Source organism: Moschus berezovskii, chromosome 20 (genome assembly GCF_049115385.1).
Source record: "Moschus berezovskii isolate FMDL1 chromosome 20, NW_MosBer_1.0, whole genome shotgun sequence".
Lineage (NCBI taxonomy): Eukaryota > Metazoa > Chordata > Mammalia > Artiodactyla > Moschidae > Moschus > Moschus berezovskii.
Window position 1 is genome coordinate 73888422 of NC_142479.1, and position 19193 is coordinate 73907614.

The following is a 19193-nucleotide window of genomic DNA, read 5'->3' on the forward strand; positions in this document are numbered from 1 at the left end:
GGGGGTCTTATCCTTCTGGTGTAGTTTCCACAGGCACTAAGAATCCACTGGAGAGGTGGCCGAGCATGATCAGCATGAACAGGCCTAAGATGGAGTGCAGGCCCTATGAATTCCTTCTTCAGTAACAGAGGACGAGATGGTTAGATGGCATCCCCGACCCAATGAACATGAGTATGGGCAGGCTCTGGGAGACAGTGGAGGACAGGGAAGCCTGGCGTGTCGCAGTCCGTGGGGTCACAAAGAGTCAGACACGACTGAGCGGCTGGAAAGCAAGGAGAAAGGAGCATGTGCTTGAACTCAGTGTCTCTAGGAAGGTGTTCTCTGAGTCCTGGCCCCCTGTGGCTGTTTAAATGGATTAAAATAAACAAAAATTCAGGTCCTCAGTAGAAGTCACCATTTTTCAAGTGCTCCGCACATAGCTGGCGATTAATTCAGTGGGCGCTGCAAACCCCTGTCTCCTTGTCCATCATGAGAAAGTCTCCCGGAGGGGTGTGCTTCCCTGTAGAAATGTCTCTGTGTACAGAACATGCTGTCTTCTGAGCACCAATTAGATTCTTTGTGAAATGGCATCAGTTTGGCTGTTGAATGTCGTGGACTTGATCAAGAATAACAGAAAAATCGCCTTCCGGAACGAACGGAATGTTCGAATTGCACGTGTCGTTGAGGCTGAGTAAAATTCGAGCCTGATTTAACTTCTCTGGAGTAGCTGATGGTGAAGGCGAGGGCCCCCCCGGCTCTGAAATGCGGCTTTGTGGGAACTGCATCGGCAGGCTTTCCGTCTGCTCCCACAGTGACGACGGGGACAGCCGTCAGACCTCTTCTGACCTCCCTTCCCTGATGTCACGCTGTTCCCCTCTAGTGGAGTTCAGGGGTATCTGCCTGCTACTCCAGGAATGGAAAAGGGAATCAGCAGAGATTAAAAATGGACGGCGTCACTGCTGTTTCTGGCACCGTGTGTTCACAGGCACCTGTGGCTTAGTCATGAAACTGGAAGTAACCTCAATGTGCAGGAATTGGGATTGGTTAAATAAAACGTGGTACAGCCCTATGATGAAATATCATGCAGTATAATGTGATGCTGCTTTGTGGTTAACGATGTCGAAAAATGTTTGATAGGAACTGATTTTAAAAAGTAAAAAAAAAAGACCAATCTGTTCATATGATTCTTAAGAAAACATGCAAATCCACACACTGTCTTTTTGAATGAAGCATACCCCAAGTTTATAATTTTCCTTTCTATTTTCTAGTCATTTTAACTAATGATTTTATTTACATAAGTGAACACGTAAATAAACAATTGAAAATTAATAACGAGTGACTAATAATATTTTACAATAAGCTGCACATTAAGAAAAAATAAGGTTGTAAGTAGAGAGATGGGAAATAGATGGGGAAACAGTGGAAACAGTGTCAGACTTTATTTTTTTGGGCTCCAAAATCACTGTGGATGCTGATTCCAGCCATGAAATTAAAAAACGCTTACTCCTTGGAAGGAAAGTTATGACCAACCTAGATAGCATATTAAAAAGCAGAGACATTACTTTGCCAACCAAGGTTCGTCTAGTCAAGGCTATGGTTTTTCCCGTGGTCATGTATGGATGTGAGAGTTGGACTGTGAAGAAAGCTGATCGCCGAAGCATTGATGCTTTTGAACTGTGGTGCTGGAGAAGACTCTTGAGAGTCCCTTGGACTGCAAGGAGATCCAACCAGTCCATTCTAAAGAAGATCAGTCCTGGGTGTTCATTGGAAGGACTTATGCTAAAGCTGAAACTCCAATACTTTGACCACCTCATGAGACGAGTTGACTCATTCTAAAAGACTCTGATGCTGGGAAGGATTGGGGGCGGGAGGAGATGGGGACGACCGAGAATGAGATGGCTGGATGGCATCACCAGCTCGATGGACATGAGTTTGAGTGAATTCCGGGAGTTGGTGATGGACAGGGAGGCCTGGCGTGCTGTGATTCATGGGGTCGCAAAGAGTCGGACATGACTGAGCGACTGAACTGAAGCAGAGAGATTGCCAGACATCAGGAAGTAAATATGGAACACGACTTGGGGAGGATGGCCTCTCGGGAGGTGATTGTTGGGAGTAGCAAGCAGCGTCAGTGAGGAGTCCGAGGCTGCAGGGGAAGGACGCATCCCACCTGCCCGCTTTGAACTCCAAGACAGGAAAGAGGCAGGAATGCAGTTTCTGCCTCCTCTGCTGTGTTTAATCAGTCGAACAAACACCAGCTGCTTGGGAATCTTCCAGGCTGAAAGGGAGGTCTAAAACCCAGCCTTCCTGCAAGTAACACTCTGCCTTTTCGAGTCCCTGACAAAAATCCACGCAGTGTCCCTCCCCGCCCACCATCCGCCTCCACCACGTCCTGCTTGTAGGAGCAGTCCCACCACATCCTGAGCGTCGGCCGGGGCTTCTCGTGCAAACATCAACCCACTTCTGTCTTTGCTAAATGAAACAAGACTCTGGAATCAAATGTGTCTCCGTGTGTCTCTGATTTGTTCTCAGATAGTCCTCTAAACTTGGCCATGAGTTTTTTTAGGAGACAGCCGTTGAGAACTGGCAAGGGTTCGCATAATAAGATGCTTCTTGTGTTCCTAGTCTGTTTTCCCCTCAGCTGGAGGCACCGGAGCTGACCAAATCCTTCATTGGAACAAGTATTATTGGGTGATTTCAAAACTGCTGTGAAAGTTTCTCTCCTAGAGAATAGATGGGTGCTTGCCAGCAGTTAGGGTCGGGGAGGGTTGGCTCTGGAGGCAAATGATGCAGTGGCTTCTTTGTGGGGCTCGAGTCCTTCGATGTCATGAGCATGAGTGTGACCACAGTACTACGCACACTGCTGAGTCCGTGTAAACACTGGTGAAATCCATACAGCAGCATCGCACCAGCACCCACTCCTGGATTCTGATCCTGTTCCTGAAGTTTTGTAAGGACACCGTCATTGGAGGGAGGCTTCCCAGGTGGCGAGTGGTAAAGAATCCGCCAACTAGTGCCGGAGACACGGGAGACGTGGGTTGTAAGACAGACAAATGTAATACTCGATTTTTTTCCTTAAGGAGTCAGGTTGACTTTAGGAAAGGATAACGAATGGTATATCCTTGGAGAAACACCCCTGAGCTCCTGAGTACAAAGTATCAATTCAGAGGGTCAGGAATATGTGTGGGAGGGATTGTGTTCTTGCCCCCACCGCTAGCTCTGTCATTTTGGAGGATGAGGGACCCACCAGCCTTGCTGAATGTGTCCTGCTCTAAAAGATCTAAGGATCTTCTATCTCTGGTGATGGTTAATTTTTTATCTTAATGAAACCATGGGCTTCTCAGGTGGCCCTAGTGGTAAGGAACCCACCTGCCAATGCAGGAGACATAAAAGATGCGGGTTTGATCCCTGGGTTGGGAAGATCCCCTGGAAGAGGGCATGGCAACCCACTCTAGTATTCTTGCCTGGAGAATCCCACGGACAGAGGAGCCTGGGGGGTATAGTCCATGGGGTCACAGAGAATCACACACGACTGAAGTGACTGAGCACACATGCTTGAAGCGCCGTTTTATTCTGATGAATAACATTTACATCTACAGTTGGACCACTTTGTCAAACTCAGCTTGGCTGGCAGAAAGATTCTTATGGGTTCTTTGCCCAGCTATGCAAGATGCTGTCATCATTAAATGTGAAGAGGCAGACTCTTTAAAAAAAATTCTATATAAATCTCTAGCAGCAAGGCTAAATAAGCCATAATTTACTTATATTGGGGAATACTTAAGTCAAATGAGTTTGGTCTCTCTGTAATGATGTGGACAGGTCTCCAAGATGTGTCGTCTGAGGAAAAGAGCAAGCCACCGAGGGAAGCATAAAACATAATGACGTCCACGTGAAAACCGGGTTCCAGAGAAGCCTCGGAGAGAGAACAGTCACGCCGCTCGTCTCTCGGTAGATACGCAAGCAGCTTGCCTCTGGGGAGTGAGGAGACAGACTAGCTTCAGCGGTGACAGTGAGAGGGGCCTTTAAACACTGCCTGGAGGCTTTGGGTTAAACAGGGGACCCATCCCTTATCTGTGGCATCCAAATGGCCACGGATCCCAGCTGAATTTATCTGCTGATCGTTCAGCCGGTTCACGAGCCATTCAAGGGAGAGCTGTTGTGTCTGGAGATGAAGGGGCTTGTCTGCAGCATCTCCAGTCCAGCAGCCTGCTGGGAAGGCATCCACACGGGATCACTGTACAGCACAGGGTCCTCCAGCCGCCAGCAAAACGAAGTCTTAATTAAGAGCTATAATATAACCACCATCTCCTTACTTTGTAATAGCCTCTATACATTGCCATCACCTCAGGAAAACCTGACATACATAAACATTTATTAATTACAGTGTTCAAATTCCAAAAGAATCTTTGATGGTTTAGTTTGAGATTCTGACATTAAAATAAGATGCTTAAAATATGCATGTATTCAAACCACAAAAGTGAAAGTGTTAGTCCCTCAGTCACGTCTGACTCTACAATCCACATCCATGGATGTAGCCCCCAAGGCTCCTCTGTCCATGGGATTCTCCAGGCGAAAATACTGGAGTGGGTTGCCATGCCCTTCTCCAGGGGATCTTCCCTGACCCAGGGATCAAACCTGGGTCTCCTGCATTGCAGGCAGATTCTTTAACGTCTGAGCCACCAGGGAAGCCCTCAAACCACAAAGTCTAAATATTATTCATCAAAAAGATAAGGAATATCCTGATTAGCTTGGAGAAGGAAACGGCAGCCCACTGCAGCATTCTTGTCTGGAAAATTTCATGGACAGTGGAATCTGGCAGGCTACAGTCCGTGGGGTTGCAAAGAATCAGACACACACACACATCCTAATTAGTTATCAATTTCTTCATTTCACCTCAAGGATTGTTTATTGTACGCCTACTGTGTGCAGGTGGTGTGTGAGCAGGCTGGTCCTGGAGCCTGAGAAGGGCTGTCAGAGGCTTGCTTGCCCAACACGCAATGTCCAGTGTAATGGTTAGAATCGTACCCTAGTTATGTGAAATCACCTTCACCTGATGATCTGGTTTTGATAGTACTCTCAGGTTACAAAAAGTTTTAAATAGGAATTCTTTAAGTCATAGAGTTTTGTTTTTTTAAAAAAACCTGTTTCCCAAGAAGTTTAAGATCGCAAAAACAATGCCAGACTCACCCTTGGAGCATAGTTTTTGGTGTTGCTTGTGTGGGTGACATTTAGACCCAAGCCAGGCTCACAAGTGTGACTCATGAGAACACATCAGATGGTGAGAGCAGGGACCTTCCGGTGCTGAGAGGCAGCGGCTTGAAGGAGCCTCACTGCTCGGAGCGGCTGAGCAAGGCCCACCCCAGGGTTTCACTGATCGACAGTCTTTTCCAGAAGCCCCTACACCCTGAACTTCAGCCCTCAGTGACGGCCAGTTCCGTCCTCTGAGAAAGCTGTGGGGCGTTCACGCCAGGGTGACCTCCTGCCAAAAGCCTGCCATCATTTCACTCACCAGATTAAAAGGGCTTTTGAAGGGATGTCCATTCGAATATAAACACCCTCATCAGAAAGCATCACTGATGGCCTGCCTCCTGGGGAAGGAGGGCTTCTAACTCCTGTAGAGGTCTCACATTGCACGGTGCTGGATGAGTCTCTACCCTGGAAGCCTGCAATTTAAAACTCATCTAGAGTACGCCTTCTGGATGCTCACAGATAATTCAAGAAGCTGACCCGGAAATGCATGGCTCATCAGCCTCAAAATACTGTGCACTGGAGACGGGTTTACTGTGGGTGCATTACAATGAGATGGTGACGACATTGAAAAGTCCTGGTAGAAATGCTGAGAAGTGTTCCGATGATGTTGCTACATTATAAAACTAAGATCGGAAAAGCAGGCTAGTAGATGCTTCCAACAGAACTTGAAATTCTCCCGTGTTGTTTTTCCTAAGAGGTCTGCATTTAGACTTCTAGGTTAGACTTCATCAGTGCCTATGAACATGGCTTCAGTCAAAAACGTTTCTTCTCCCCCAAAGGTGTAGACGACAGAGCATCTGAGCAGAGCGTTTCCTACATTCATTATAATGTAATGTCAGGCTTGTGACATATGACAGTGGGTTTCACACTCCACCTAATGAGAGGTTGCCAGCGCCTGGAGAAATAAAAAGTGAGATTTGCATGTATTGCACGAAATGAGAAAAATGTTGGCAGCCTGGCGGTCGTGCAGCTTTGGTGTGTAGACCAGCTGCAAGTCTGTGGCACCAAGTGTGGCCGGACCTCCCATCGCTTCTGTGCGGGTAGCTGTGGGGCGTCCCCAGTGAACAGGGCGGAAAGGGGGCTCTGTTCAGGACCTGCCGGCTCCTCTCCCACACGCATGTTGGCGGCTCACTGTGTGTGAGATGAGAGATGACTTCAGAGGGTGCGGAGACAGGCTTCTGCCCACAGGTGGCCTCGCCACCCCAGGAGAACCTACTGTGTTTGTCTTTTCTCCTCTTGCTTTGGTTTCTAGGAAGCCTAGAGACAGTGTTGATACTTAATTGCCAGCCTTGGTTCTGGTCCAGTGGCAATTCAGCCCTGTGCTTTAGGAAATCTCTTTTATGACTGATGAGCATGTTACGGTTGGCAGTCATCTTCCCTTGTGCTCCTCCCGGCATTTCTCAGGTTGCAAAGCCCTCTCTCATTTGTTCCGAGTCCCACTCCCCGTCTAGGACATTGGCTTTACTTCTGCTTCGTAAATAAATGCCATGACTTTTCCAAGGCTGGATTCAGATCGCAGGTCTCCAGAACCCTGTAAAGGCTCTTACAGGAGAGATGTCAGTTGTGACGAAGCTCCTGCACGCAGGGGTGGTCAACAGGCAGAAGGTGTCATTGTCACTGTCACTGTAGGCATGGTCCTTGGCTGTGCGTGGATTTAAGGTGTGAGGACTCCTGGTCTCCTCCCTCCGTGTCCAGGAAGGCAGCCCCGCTCGTGCACCTTCCCAGGTGAGAGGCTGGAGGAGGAACCCAGGTCTTCCTGAAAAGTGAAGCGAGTCCCTGTGTGCCACACCAACAGAGATCGATGTGACGGCCGGCTGGCAGGACAGCTGCCTGGGGCCGCCGTGCGCCCAGGCTCGGGGCCCACGTGGGAGCTGCCAGGCTGGATTTGTCTCTCGCCGACAGTTGACGCCATCCTTCTGCGGGGACGATGGGCTGTCCTTCCCCCTGGCCTCCACGCTGCCCTCCACATGGTGGGACACAGCCTGTACTGTCCATCCTGGGGACTTTGGGTTAGCGCTGACGCCAGCCTGTGCCCGTGATACTATGTCCAGTGTCCTGGGATGTTGGGAGAACTGGTGAGAGGGGAAGCCCCTGCTTTAGACCACGTCCACAGCTACTGCTGGCCAGGAAAGTAACCGCCCAAGGAAGGTGTTGATTTCTCTGACCCCGAGACATTTCTGAATAAACCGGTGCCCTGCCTCAGGCACAGCCACAAATGCGCACCTGGAACGGCTTAGGCACTCACTTGGTATTTGTGGAGAAACCTTCTGAAGCAGGGGCTCCCTGCCGTCACATCCCTGCCAGCCGCAGGCTAACCCGAAGGCTTAGCCGCAGGCCTTGGTGAAGCCTGACCCTGGAGATTAATTCACTTCGTCTGGGGAGGGGCTCCAGGATTTAATTTCTGGCAAGTTTCGGGCCATGATGACTAACCCTAACCCTAACCACATAGGGACCATACTTCAGACAGCACCATCCTAAAGCAGAGATTGGCAGACTGTTCTGTAAGGGCTAGTTAGTGTTTTAGCCTTTGTGGGTCATTAGGGTTCTGTCACTCAACTCGGCCATCGTAACTACAGAGAAGATGTCAAGGAATGGGCACAGCTGTGTTCCAGTAAAACTTTATTTATAAAATCAGTGCTGTTCTTGCTTCAAAAAAAATGTGTTGCAAATATTAAAAAAAATTTTTTTTTAATGTTAGGAGCCAGAGCCTCGTTCTGAGTGAATTTCTGAAAGCTGTTAGATAGGGACCAGTGTTAAAGTCTTGGCCGCTGGTCAAATCTCGAGACTTTGAAGATCACTAGCGTGTGTGTGTGTGTGTGTGTGTGTTGGGGGGGGTGTGGGTGTGTGTGTGTTTATGGGGGTGTGTATGTGTGTGTGTGTGTGTCCTTTAGTCGTGTCCGACTCTTTGTGACCCCAGGGACTGTAGCCCCCTAGGCTCCTGTGTCCATGGGATTTTCTAGGCAAGAATACTGGAGTGGGTTGCCATTCCCTTCTCTGGGGGATCTTCCTGACCCAGGGATCAAACCCACATCTCCTGCATTGCAGGCAGATTCTTTACCGTCTGAGCCACGAGGGATGCTTATAGTGCTTGGGAAATGGTGCTGGTTTGGGTGCGTGTCTGGCCTTATGTGTATTTATGGAAACCTTGTCCAGAAGGAAGTGGCCCAAACTCTGCTGACGGGTGCAGGGTCACTCGGTTCAGCCTCACAAACCCACCCTGACTCTGGGCCCACTCTGCTTCCACCCATGCTGGGCCCCGGGGACACGCACGACCATGTGGTCTCTGCTCGCCTGGGGCACCTTGATCCCCTTGGTGGCTCTGGCTGCAGATGCGGTGGTTCTGGTGGAAAGCCCGACATGAGCAGGCCACACCTGGAAAGAGGGGAGGTTCAGGGTCCGGTGCCCGGCCCAGAACAGGATCCCTGCCGTCATAGGACATCGGAGGACAGGGCCCAGGCGGGCGGCATGGGCCGTTGCCGTGGGGACGGGAGGGGCAGGCCTGAGCTTGGCTGAGTCCTGGACGTGGTCCTCTCACGACTGACGGCCTGTGTGCCGCTTCTCCCTGCAGGACCCGAGGAGCAAGCACAAGTTCAAGATCCACACCTATGGCAGCCCCACCTTCTGCGATCACTGCGGGTCCCTGCTGTACGGACTCATCCACCAGGGGATGAAATGTGACAGTGAGTATGTTTTCTGTTCTTGCAGCGTGCCCAGGGCCAGCAGGGCCCTGTGATGCTCAGGAACCTTTCAGAAAATCGGTAGATTTCATTCAGATGGACTCAATTATAAAAGTATAGAATCCCTCCACTGACGAGGTTCTAGTTTACTATACGACTTCCCTGCCAAATTATGACCCTGAAAAAGCACCCAATTTCATGCAGTTGGTGCTGTCCCCAGTTTTTCATGGTAGGAATCTCCAATCACTGTGAAATTCAGGCTGGTCAAACCCTCAAGCAAATGCCACGTGTTGAAAGAAGACACCCCACCCCCAGATTCCACATTTGGTTCAGCTTCAAGATGAGCTGAGCATCCACAGTCATTATCCGCCCATGTCTCCAATTAGTGGGTGGACTGTGGAAAAATCCAGTGGGCTCTCCTTGGAGCCAAAACCACAGTGAAAATAAGAACAGGATCTTGCTTTAAGTTCCCTCATCCTGCGTGATTCTGGGCAGATCAGATCCTACCAGGCCAGTGAGAGATGAAATCCCGGAAGACACCCCCCATCTCGCCTTCTCCCTTGTTCTGTGTGTGTTCGCACCAACTGCAGGAGGAGAGAAAGACATCTATCTTTTTCATGGAAAACTCTTTGCTTCGATTAATCTCATGTAATGAGATTCCCCCAGGTTATTTATTTGTTTCAATAAAGTTTTACGTTTAGGGCAGGAGAAGGTAATTAGAGAAGGTAATGACGAGCCTGTTTTCCTAGTAGACGAGGAAGAGTTTGGGTACACTCAGCATGTTGTCACTGGATGATGCTGCTGTTGTGGCCCCCAGCCTCATCTGTCCCCACACGGAAAAAAGACACGCACCCGTACTGTCTTCCCTTGGTATCCATGGTAACCCTTCGCGGATACAGGGGCCAACCGTGTAATTCTTGGGAAGGGATCCGTGTCTAAGAGGACCCGTGCAGTTCAAACCCACGTCGCTCAGGGTCAACTGTACATAGAAGGCAGGCTGCGTGACCTTTGTGGAGGAGGCAGGTAGCTTCTCAGAACGCAGGCTCCACCTTCCTGAGCCCTGGACCCTAATAGCGTTGAGAAACCCACGTGGTCCTCAGGGCTGGTAGTTTCCTGTGCATCCAGAGATTGTTGGATTCCAAAGAGACCCCTTTCCGGGTTAGTGCAGATTCTAAGTGCTTGTAAATACCCTTTTGACTGTTGTAAAACTTGGAGCAAAAGTGAATACTCGGCTGTGTTAGGCACTCGACCATAACAAGTTGAAGGTGACCTTGAGACTGATGCCCACTGACTCAGGGGGCAGAACAAGCCACGTGTCTCCTGCCGCATCCTCTTCCATGTCAGCCGGGACCATGACCTGTGCCCTTAAACAGGGGTGCCAGCTTACCCTTCTGTTCTTCTGGGTGGACCAGGATTGGGGGTGCTACCAACTTCAACACAGGCCAGGAATGAATGCATCCTCGAGGCTGAGCTGAGTCTCCACCGAGCATCCCCAGAGGCTCGGTTCATAGTTGTGTTAGGATCAGAGGGTGTTAATGGTTACCAGGAATGTTCTAATAGTAAATAAATGTATAGATTTGAATTTATTAGCCAAATGTAGTCTAATAAAAGGGCTTCCCCAGTGGCTCAGTGGTAAAGAATCCATCTGCCTGCCCATGCAGGAGATGTAAGTAAGATGTGGGTTCAATCCCTGGGTCAGGAAGACCCCCTGGAGGAGGCAATAACAGTCCACTCCAGCGTTCTTGCCTGGAGGATCCCATGGATGGAGGAGCCTGGCGGGCTGCATCCTTGGGGTCACAGAGTTGGACATGACTAAAGTGACTTCTCTTGTGTTGTTGGAAGAGGGTGTTTGCTATGACCAGTGCGTTCTCTTGGCAAAACTCTATTAGCCTTTGCCCTGCTTCATTTCGTGCTCCAAGGCCAAATTTGCCTGTTACTCCAGGTGTTTCTTGACTTCCTACTTTTGCATTCCAGTCCCCTATAATGAAAATGACATCTTTTTTTGGGTGTTAGTTCTAAAAGGTCTTGTAGGTCTTCATAGAACCGTTCAACTTCGGCTTCTTCAGCGTTACTGGTTAGGGCATAGACTTGGATTACTGTAATATTGAGTGGTTTGCCTTGGAAACGAACAGAGATCATTCTGTCGTTTTTGAGATTGCATCCAAGTACTGCATTCCGGACTCTTTTGTTGACCATGATGGCTACTCCATTTCTTCTAAGGGATTCCTGCCCACAGTAGTAGATATAATGGTCATCTGAGTTAAATTCACCCATTCCAGTCCATTTTAATTCACTGATTCCTAGAATGTCGACGTTCACTCTTGCCATCTCCTGTTTGACCACTTCCAATTTGCCTTGATTCATGGACCTAACATTCCAGGTTCCTATGCAGTATTGCTCTTTACAGCATCGGACCTTGCTTCTATCACTGGTCACATCCACAACTGGCTATTTGTTTTGCTTTGGCTCCATCCCTTCATTCTTTCTGGAGTTATTTCTCCACTGATCTCCAGTAGCATACTGGGCACCTACCGACCCATCACTTCTTGGGAAATAGATGGGAAAACAGTGGAAACCATGTCAGACTTTATTTTTTGGGGCTCCAAAATCACGGCAGATGCTGATTGCAGCCATGAAATTAAAAGACGCTTACTCCTTGGAAGGAAAGTTATGACCAGCCTAGATAGCATATTGAAAAGCAGAGACATTACTTTGCCAACCAAGGTCCGTCTAGTCAAGGCTATGGTTTTTCCCGTGGTCATGTATGGATGTGAGAGTTGGACTGTGAAGAAAGCTGATCGCCGAAGAATTGATGCTTTTGAACTGTGGTGTTGGAGAAGACTCTTGAGAGTCCCTTGGACTGCAAGGAGATCCAACCAGTCCATTCTAAAGATCAGTCCTGGGTTTTCACCGGAAGGACTGATGCTAAAGCCGAAGCTCCAATACTTTGGCCACCTCATGTGATGAGTTGACTCACTGGAAAAGACTCTGATGCTGGGAGGGATTGGGGGCAGGAGGAGACGGGGACGACAGAGAATGAGATGGCTGGATGGCATCACCGACTCGATGGACATGAGTTTGAGTGAACTCCGGGAGTTGGTGATGGACAGGGAGGCCTGGCGTGCTGTGGTTCATGGGGTCGCGGAGAGTCGGACACGACTGAGCGATTGAACTGAACTGAACTGAAAGTGACTTAGCACGCACGCATGCCGATAAAATAACACGTACCTGGTTTATGAGGATTCTGCTTCAGAGTCTGTTTATGGACTGTGTTCCCACCTGAAGCAGTGTGTTGTGTTGTGTCTTTAACTCTTTTCCTCGGAGTCTGAGGGACTCTGGGCTGCTGTCTGTGTTCCGTGCTAGAGCAGGAGGAGCATGAGCTGGTGGTTGGGGACCAGACCCCTCCCCTGACTTGCACGTGGAGACCCCCTCTCCCCATGCCCCTTCACCCTGTAGTGTGATGGTGCTGTGGGCATCCCTGCTTGGTGGGGAGTCAGCTACCCCCTGCAGGCTCACCTCGCAGCGGGCAGAGCAGGAGCAGGTGCTTCCCGGGACGCACCAGCTCCGAGTGATGCGGCTGACACGGCACGCAGCCCGGGCCCTTTCTCCGCTGCCCTCCTGGGCCCATGGCCATCCCGAGGTGCTGGCCTTTACTCCTCCAAGTCCTGCCCAAGTGTGGCGGTCAGTGCAGGTCACAGCACAGCCTCTCAAGAGCCCCGCGTGCCTGAGCCCTGTGCGTCACGATGCTTCTTGCTATTTAGTCCATCATGTTGGAGTTAAACGGGCCTCCCCGGTGCCGCAGCTGGTAAAGAGCCCACGTGCCAGTGCAGAAGATGCAAGAGCTGGGGGTCAGTTCCTGAGTCGGGAGGGGCCCCGAGGAGGAAGCGGCAAAACCCACTCAAGTGCTCCTGCCTGGAGAGTCCATGGACTGAGGAGCTAAACACTCAAAACAAGAGCAGCGAGAAGGCTCCACCTTCAAGTATCAGAAGAGCCTGTGGTGCCCCCGGGGGATTCTGGAGGGTTCCAGGGGCCACTCGCTCCTTCCGGAAGCCTGAGGTACAGGGCCAGTGGAGCAGGAACACCTGCACGGAGTCTTAGGTTTGTGCTCCGCGCACAGGACTCTGCAGAGTGTCTTTAGTTCTCCGCAGTGAGACTGATCTCCTTTAGTCCTCCCCCGTCTCACCCACATAGTGTCAGCTGGTGAGGAATGCCTTATCAAGCCAGGCGTGTATGTGTTTTACGCAGAATAATATTTAAATATTTGAAGATAGGTTTAAAATATCAATCACAGTTTCTTTTAAAAACAGCAGCAAACAAAAGCAATGCACATAAGCCTCCTTGGAGATACAGAGTTCGCTGAGGAAAAAACATTTTCTGAATATCATACACTCAGCCCCACAAATTCTCAGGAAGGCATAAGAAATTCTTTGGCAGAAAGAATCCTGGTTAAAATGTGTGCATCGCTTGCCTCTGTGCACGTGAAGTGTTAATTAGTCCCTGTTTGTAGGCACTCACCTGCCTGGATTTTGTTTGCTGTTACCCTTGTAGGCACGTTCAGGAGACCAGGCGGGGGTGGTCTGCTTCAGTTACGGCTGGACAGATACGGATGGAGTATTTTAGGGATGTGTCACTCACAGGAGCCTGTGCTGTGAGGGACATCTGCTAGCAGTTCTTTATGTCACCGACGCTCGACAGCAGAGTATCGAGTTAGAGGGTGGCTCAGTTCCGCTTCTGTTCACGCAACCAAAACACAGCGGGGGGTGGTTCCAGGCCACGCTCAGCCTCACCCTTTCCTTCTTGACTCACAGCCTGTGATATGAACGTGCACAAGCAGTGCGTGATCAACGTGCCCAGCCTCTGCGGGATGGACCACACAGAGAAGAGGGGCCGCATCCACCTGAAGGCCGAGGTCACGGATGACAAGCTGCACGTCACAGGTGAGGCGCCCCCCCCCGCGGTGCGGCAGGGCTGCCCAGGCCTCCAGGGTGGGGAGGCCGGCCCCGAGGCCCCAGGAGACAGGGTCCTGAAGAGTCACAGGTGAGGCGCCCCCCCCTCCCCGCAGTGCAGCAGGGCTGCCCAGGCCTCCAGAGCGGGGAGGCCGGTCCCGAGGCCAGGCTGGACCCAGAGCTGCTGGTTCACACGCAGCCATCTCCCAAGGTCCCAGACACTCAGCGTCCAGTGAGTCATGAGTGTCGTGTGGAGAAGGGCCCTGAGAGCATGGCTGTCCCCCTGGAGATGGGGCGCCAGAAGCTGTGGCACAAGATGCCACTGGTGAAGGTGCAGCCTGGGTGGGGGCAGGTGAGGGCTGGTCCAGGTGTTTCGGGGCGTTGGGCTGTGATGACCTGATGAGGCAGCCATGATGATAACAGCAGCCCTCTGGGGGTATTCACGCTCCTCTGCTCTGTGCGGGGTGCTGAGAGATGCACACAGGTTAATTTATTACATTTCACAACTGCCCGATCACTGGCGTCATTTTCCAGAAGAGGAACCAAGGCCCCAGGGGACGGGGTCCTGCAGAGTTCACAGCGTGAGTGGGGACCCCAGGCCCTGTGCTTCCAGCCATCACCCCCCAGCAGCACTCATCACGAGGGCCCAGCCGCGGTGGCTCCACGTCTGTGTCCCCGGCTGGGTGCTCCCCTCGGGCCATGTCTGGGTGGGCGCTGTCGCAGCACAGCTTCTTCTTTGGGCTCCCACCAAACCCACGCTCAGCCGCGGGGCCTCAGGGTAACCAGACGTGTCTGCCACGATGCCCACTGTGCTGAGTTAGGGTGGAAGCCCCAGACGGGGCTTGTTCCTTGTTCTGGGCCCATAGCGTTGCACCCGGCGGACACGCCCTCCTCCTGGACGAGGACATCTGCTCTCATCAGATGAGCGCACAGACTGTGTTCACGTTTGTATTTAGGAATTCTGAGTGATCACAGAAATGGAAAAGCGGACTGACTTTCATTGTAAATAACGCAAGATCTTATAGAAAAATAAAAGACTTGGAGGGTCTGTTGAAGGAAAGAATTGGGGTGGGGGGAGGCAGTCACAGGGAGAGCTCGCTTTGGGGAACTTGCTCACCTTTTTTTCTTTGAAAACTAATCAAGTTTTCTACCCTGTGCTGTCCTGTCAGGTAAGAATTCAGGGAAAGTCAGAGGATCTCAAGGTGTTGCAAGGGGAGAGTCCCTTGCTTTGCTACCGGGTAACCTCATGAAACAAACCGCATGCAGCTGACAACCAGCATGGGGTCATGGGTAAAGTCCCCACGGCAGACACAGGCTCCCTGTGACTCTGTGTCCCAGAGAAGTTCCTTTATTTTCTCAGAACCTCCCGACCTGCATCCTTGCATGTGGGGCTGCGATTCTCACCTGTATTCCCTCTGGTTGGACTGATGCTGCGGGGTTGGGGGATCCACTCTGACTGATGGCTGGGCCCCCGGGCTCAGAGCAGGCGGACCCTGGGGGTTGGTGCACGAGCCGGTCCACACCGTCGCAGCCCTCACTGACCTCTCTCTCTTTTCTACTAAGGCTCCTCCATTGTCAGAGTCACATAGGGGGGCAGGGAGCATACAGCTTCAGAGAAAATCACCATAAAACAGAGATTCACCGAGTGGTAAGGGACGGAGCGGCGTTAGGCAGAGCGCCTGTCCTTTGCCCTGAAGGCCCTGAGGTGGCCCCTGCCGGCAGGTGAGCAGGCAGACCTCAGCCAGGAGGGTGTCAGCCCCGCCTCGGGCGGGACCACCTGGCTGGGGGCGCTTCCTGGTGCTTCTTTTGAACACGGACCCCAGGCCGTGCGCTAGACTGGCCGCACCATTCCCAGGCTGCTGCCTGAGGGGCCTGGCTCCACCGAGCCTCAGGAGTGGCACTGGGGCCCCGCTGGGGCGGCTCACAGTACCTGGTGCAGGAGAAAGACCCACCAGGGCCCCGCTGGGGCGGCTCACAGTACTTGGTGCAGGAGAAAGACCCACCAGGGCTCTGCTGGGGTGGCTTACAGTACTTGGTGCAGGAGAAAGACCCACCAGGGCCCTGCTGGGGCGGCTCACTGTACCTGGTGCAGGAGAAAGACCCAGCTCACAGGGACAGCAAGGCGAGCCTCCTGGGGCTCAGGGGCTGATCACGCCGTCGTCTCCAAGAGTTGAACTTGACTGTGGAATCGTCTCGGGGGAGACACCACACTGAGTCAGAGACTTTTCGCACTTGAAAGCCAGCCGGCGGCCTCTCTGGCTGTAGTCTGGGTCACGTTGCTCGAGAACTGGTCTGCACGTTTGTGCAGAGAAGTGGCTCTGCTCTAGGACTGTGAACTCAGCGGCTCCTTAATACTAACAGCAACAGCAGCTCAGTGACCAAGTACTTCCCACCAGAGGGGCACCTTTGAAGCACTTTACCTGATTGACTTGTTTAAGCCTGTGCAGAAATTTATTTTCCTTATAGAGGATGAAACCGAGGCATGAAGAAATGAACTTGCCCGAAGTCACACAGATCATCAGTTTAATGGAAATCTGTTTAATGGATAAAAGTAGAGTTATTTTAATGATGGTACCAGGAAGAATTGGAATCTCGTCTTAGCTAAGGCTGCTGTAATAATACCATGGACTGAATTTCTCTTGGTTCTGGAGGATGGAAAATATAAGATCAAGGTGTCTTTTGACCGATTCTGGAAAGAACTGTCTTCCTGGCATGAAGCGGCTGCCTCCTGGCTGTGTCTTCAATGAGGGAGCAGGGGAGAAAGAGAAGGTTGAGAGTATGCAGCGGCGGCAGAGGAGGGCGCCGTGCTGTGGAGGCTTCAGGGTACGGTTCCCACCCTGAGGGCTCCTCACGACCTCTTCACCCCAAGGCCCCGCCCCGCCCCTGCACCATCCCCAGGGAGTCAGGGCCTCAGCGTACAAACCTGGGGGCACAAACATTCCATCCACAGCAAATCTGATTTAAAAACAGTAGTTATTTGTGTGCAAGAAATTCAGTCCTAAATATAGAATGCCAAACTAAGGGAAATGACTAATTAGTAATCATTTCTTTAAAATTTGTAGAGTAATTTTAGATGTTCAGAATCAGAATTAGCCTGACTTCAAGGAGAACGGAAGTATAAATAATAAATAGTGACTAGCGGCACTTGCGGTCCCCAAAAAAGTCACCAAAGCAAATAGCACAGAGTTCCCTGCATCCTTCACCCAGCAACTCCCAAACCATAGTCCAAGTATCAAAGTAGTCACATTTTTAATAGTAGCTGGCAGATTTGTGAACTACAGGTACCTGTGTTAGTCAATGGAAACGTCTTAAAGAGTCAAGGAGTGAGATCAGATACCGTGTATTTACACGTATGTACATGGAATCTGGAAGAATGGTCCTGATGAACCTACGTGTAAGGTGGGAATAGAGACGCAGACATAGAGGCGAGACTTGTGGGCGCAGCGCGGGCAGGAGAGGCCGGGTGAAGAGAAGCGTATACGTCTCCACGTGCAAGACAGCCAGCCAGCGGGGAGCCCTGTATACACGGGGAGCTCGGCGTGCTGCCCTGGGGTGGGACGCGGGGAGCTCGGCGCGCTGCTCTGGGTAGGGGTAGGTAGGGTGGGATGCAGGTGCAAGGACGCTCGGGAGTGCGGGGGTAGATGTGCTCTGACCATGGACTCACGTTGCTCAGCAACCAACGCTAAGCTGTAAGCAACTATTCGCCAATAAGAAACCGAGAGCAGAAGAGACCAGACTTCCCGTCCAGGACAGGAGGGGCCCAGACAGGCCGCTTCAGGGGTGCCCCTGCCTCTCGCGTCACCTGCCTGGACCCTCCTCACCCAGCAGATCAGGCCCCGCGGTCGTGACAGACGGTTTCAGTAACACAGCTGCCCTCCTGCGTCCTGCCTGGGTCCCTGCTGTCCACAGGACTGGACCTTTCTCCATGCTGAGCCTCACAGCCCCCGTTTCACGGACACCTGCAGTACGGAGCCACCGAGCACTGTTCTCTGAGCTCAGAGGGGCAGGAAGCCGCGGGGATGAAGCGGGAAGTGGCAGGGCTGCAGCCTGAGCCCAGGTCTGACTCCCGAACCCAAAGGCGGAGGCCCTCCCATGTCTGTTATCAATTAAAGAGTCTCTCTGGGATAAACAGCAAACCCATAAACATTCGCTCAACCCACATCAGCACTGAGGTGACAGAAGGTCTAAACGTGGGCCTGACACCCAGGGTAGGAAAGGCTGCTGCGTGGAGCAATTCACGGACGAGCCACGTCCACATGTGACTAAGTGCTCAGTTCATGGGTGCTGGATGGTCACTTTTGAGAGGTGCTGGGAAGACTAAGGGGAGGGGGAGGGAGAGAACCCTGGAGGAGGCTGGAGGGTGGGGGTTTGAGAGGCCAGAGGGGAGAGCGCAGGAGCGGGTGAGCGGAGGTGAAGGGATTAGCCGGCCTTGGTTTTTCCAGCGGTCATGTACAGATGTGAGAGTTGGACCACAAAGAAGGCTGAGCGCTGAAGAATTGAGGCTTTTGCACTGCGGTGCTGGAGAAGACTCTTGAGAGTCCCTTGGACTGCAAGGAGGTCCAACCAGTCCATCTTAAAGGAAGTCAACCCTGAATATTTGTTGAAAGGACTGATGCTGAAGCTAAAGCTCCAGTTCTTTGGCCACCTGCTATGAAGAGCTGACTCATTGGAAAAGACCCTGCTGCTGGGAAAGATTGAGGGCAGGAGGAGAAGGGGACGACAGAGGATGAGATGGTTGGGTGACATCGTTGACTCAATGGACATGAGTTTGAGCAAACTTCGGGAGATGGTGAAGGACAGGGAAGCCTGGTGTGCTGCAGTTCATGGGGTCGCAGCGAGTCGGACACGACTGAGCATGCGCACACAGTGAACACACAGATGCAAACGATAACCCACAACGAGCCGAGCTTATGGTGCGCGTACAACTGCCTTCGTGGGCCATGCTTTTAAACCGTAAGCTCTCAGGTTAATTGTTAGATTAGCTCCATTTCCACTTGACCTGTGCAGACTCACCCAGTTTGAAAATAATTCCCAAAGTAAAATAGAAACTCCCAAGGGACTACTGGGATGGAAATTGCCCTTTGGAAATCAGAGATCAGGGTCCTTTCGAGATTGGTGCAGTATTTATGGGAAAGGCAGCCACTTCCTGGTGTATTTTTACTTCTTGCCTTTGGGCAATGGTGCGATGTTATCTGAACAGTGTCATTTTTTTCTTTTAATATGTGATTTTAATAGGTTTCCTACATTCCTGTGTGCTTTTTATTTGGTTTGGAGGAGTGGTAAAGAAAAAAAAATATCCCTCATGGGAACAAATTTTCAATTTAATGTTGTAAATAAGTGGAAA

The 19193-nt window shown here is 51.3% G+C and overlaps 1 protein-coding gene across 2 annotated transcripts in view; it reads left to right on the plus strand.

Annotated features, from left to right (window-relative positions):
- Positions 1–19193, plus strand: part of PRKCA (protein kinase C alpha) — a 316402-nt gene that overhangs the window by 215727 nt on the left and 81482 nt on the right. For both annotated transcript variants that reach the window (XM_055408778.2, XM_055408779.2), the window contains exons 4-5: positions 8795–8906; positions 13712–13840. In XM_055408778.2, coding sequence (XP_055264753.1) covers positions 8795–8906; positions 13712–13840 — 241 coding nt within the window. The remainder of the gene's footprint in view (positions 1–8794; positions 8907–13711; positions 13841–19193) is intronic.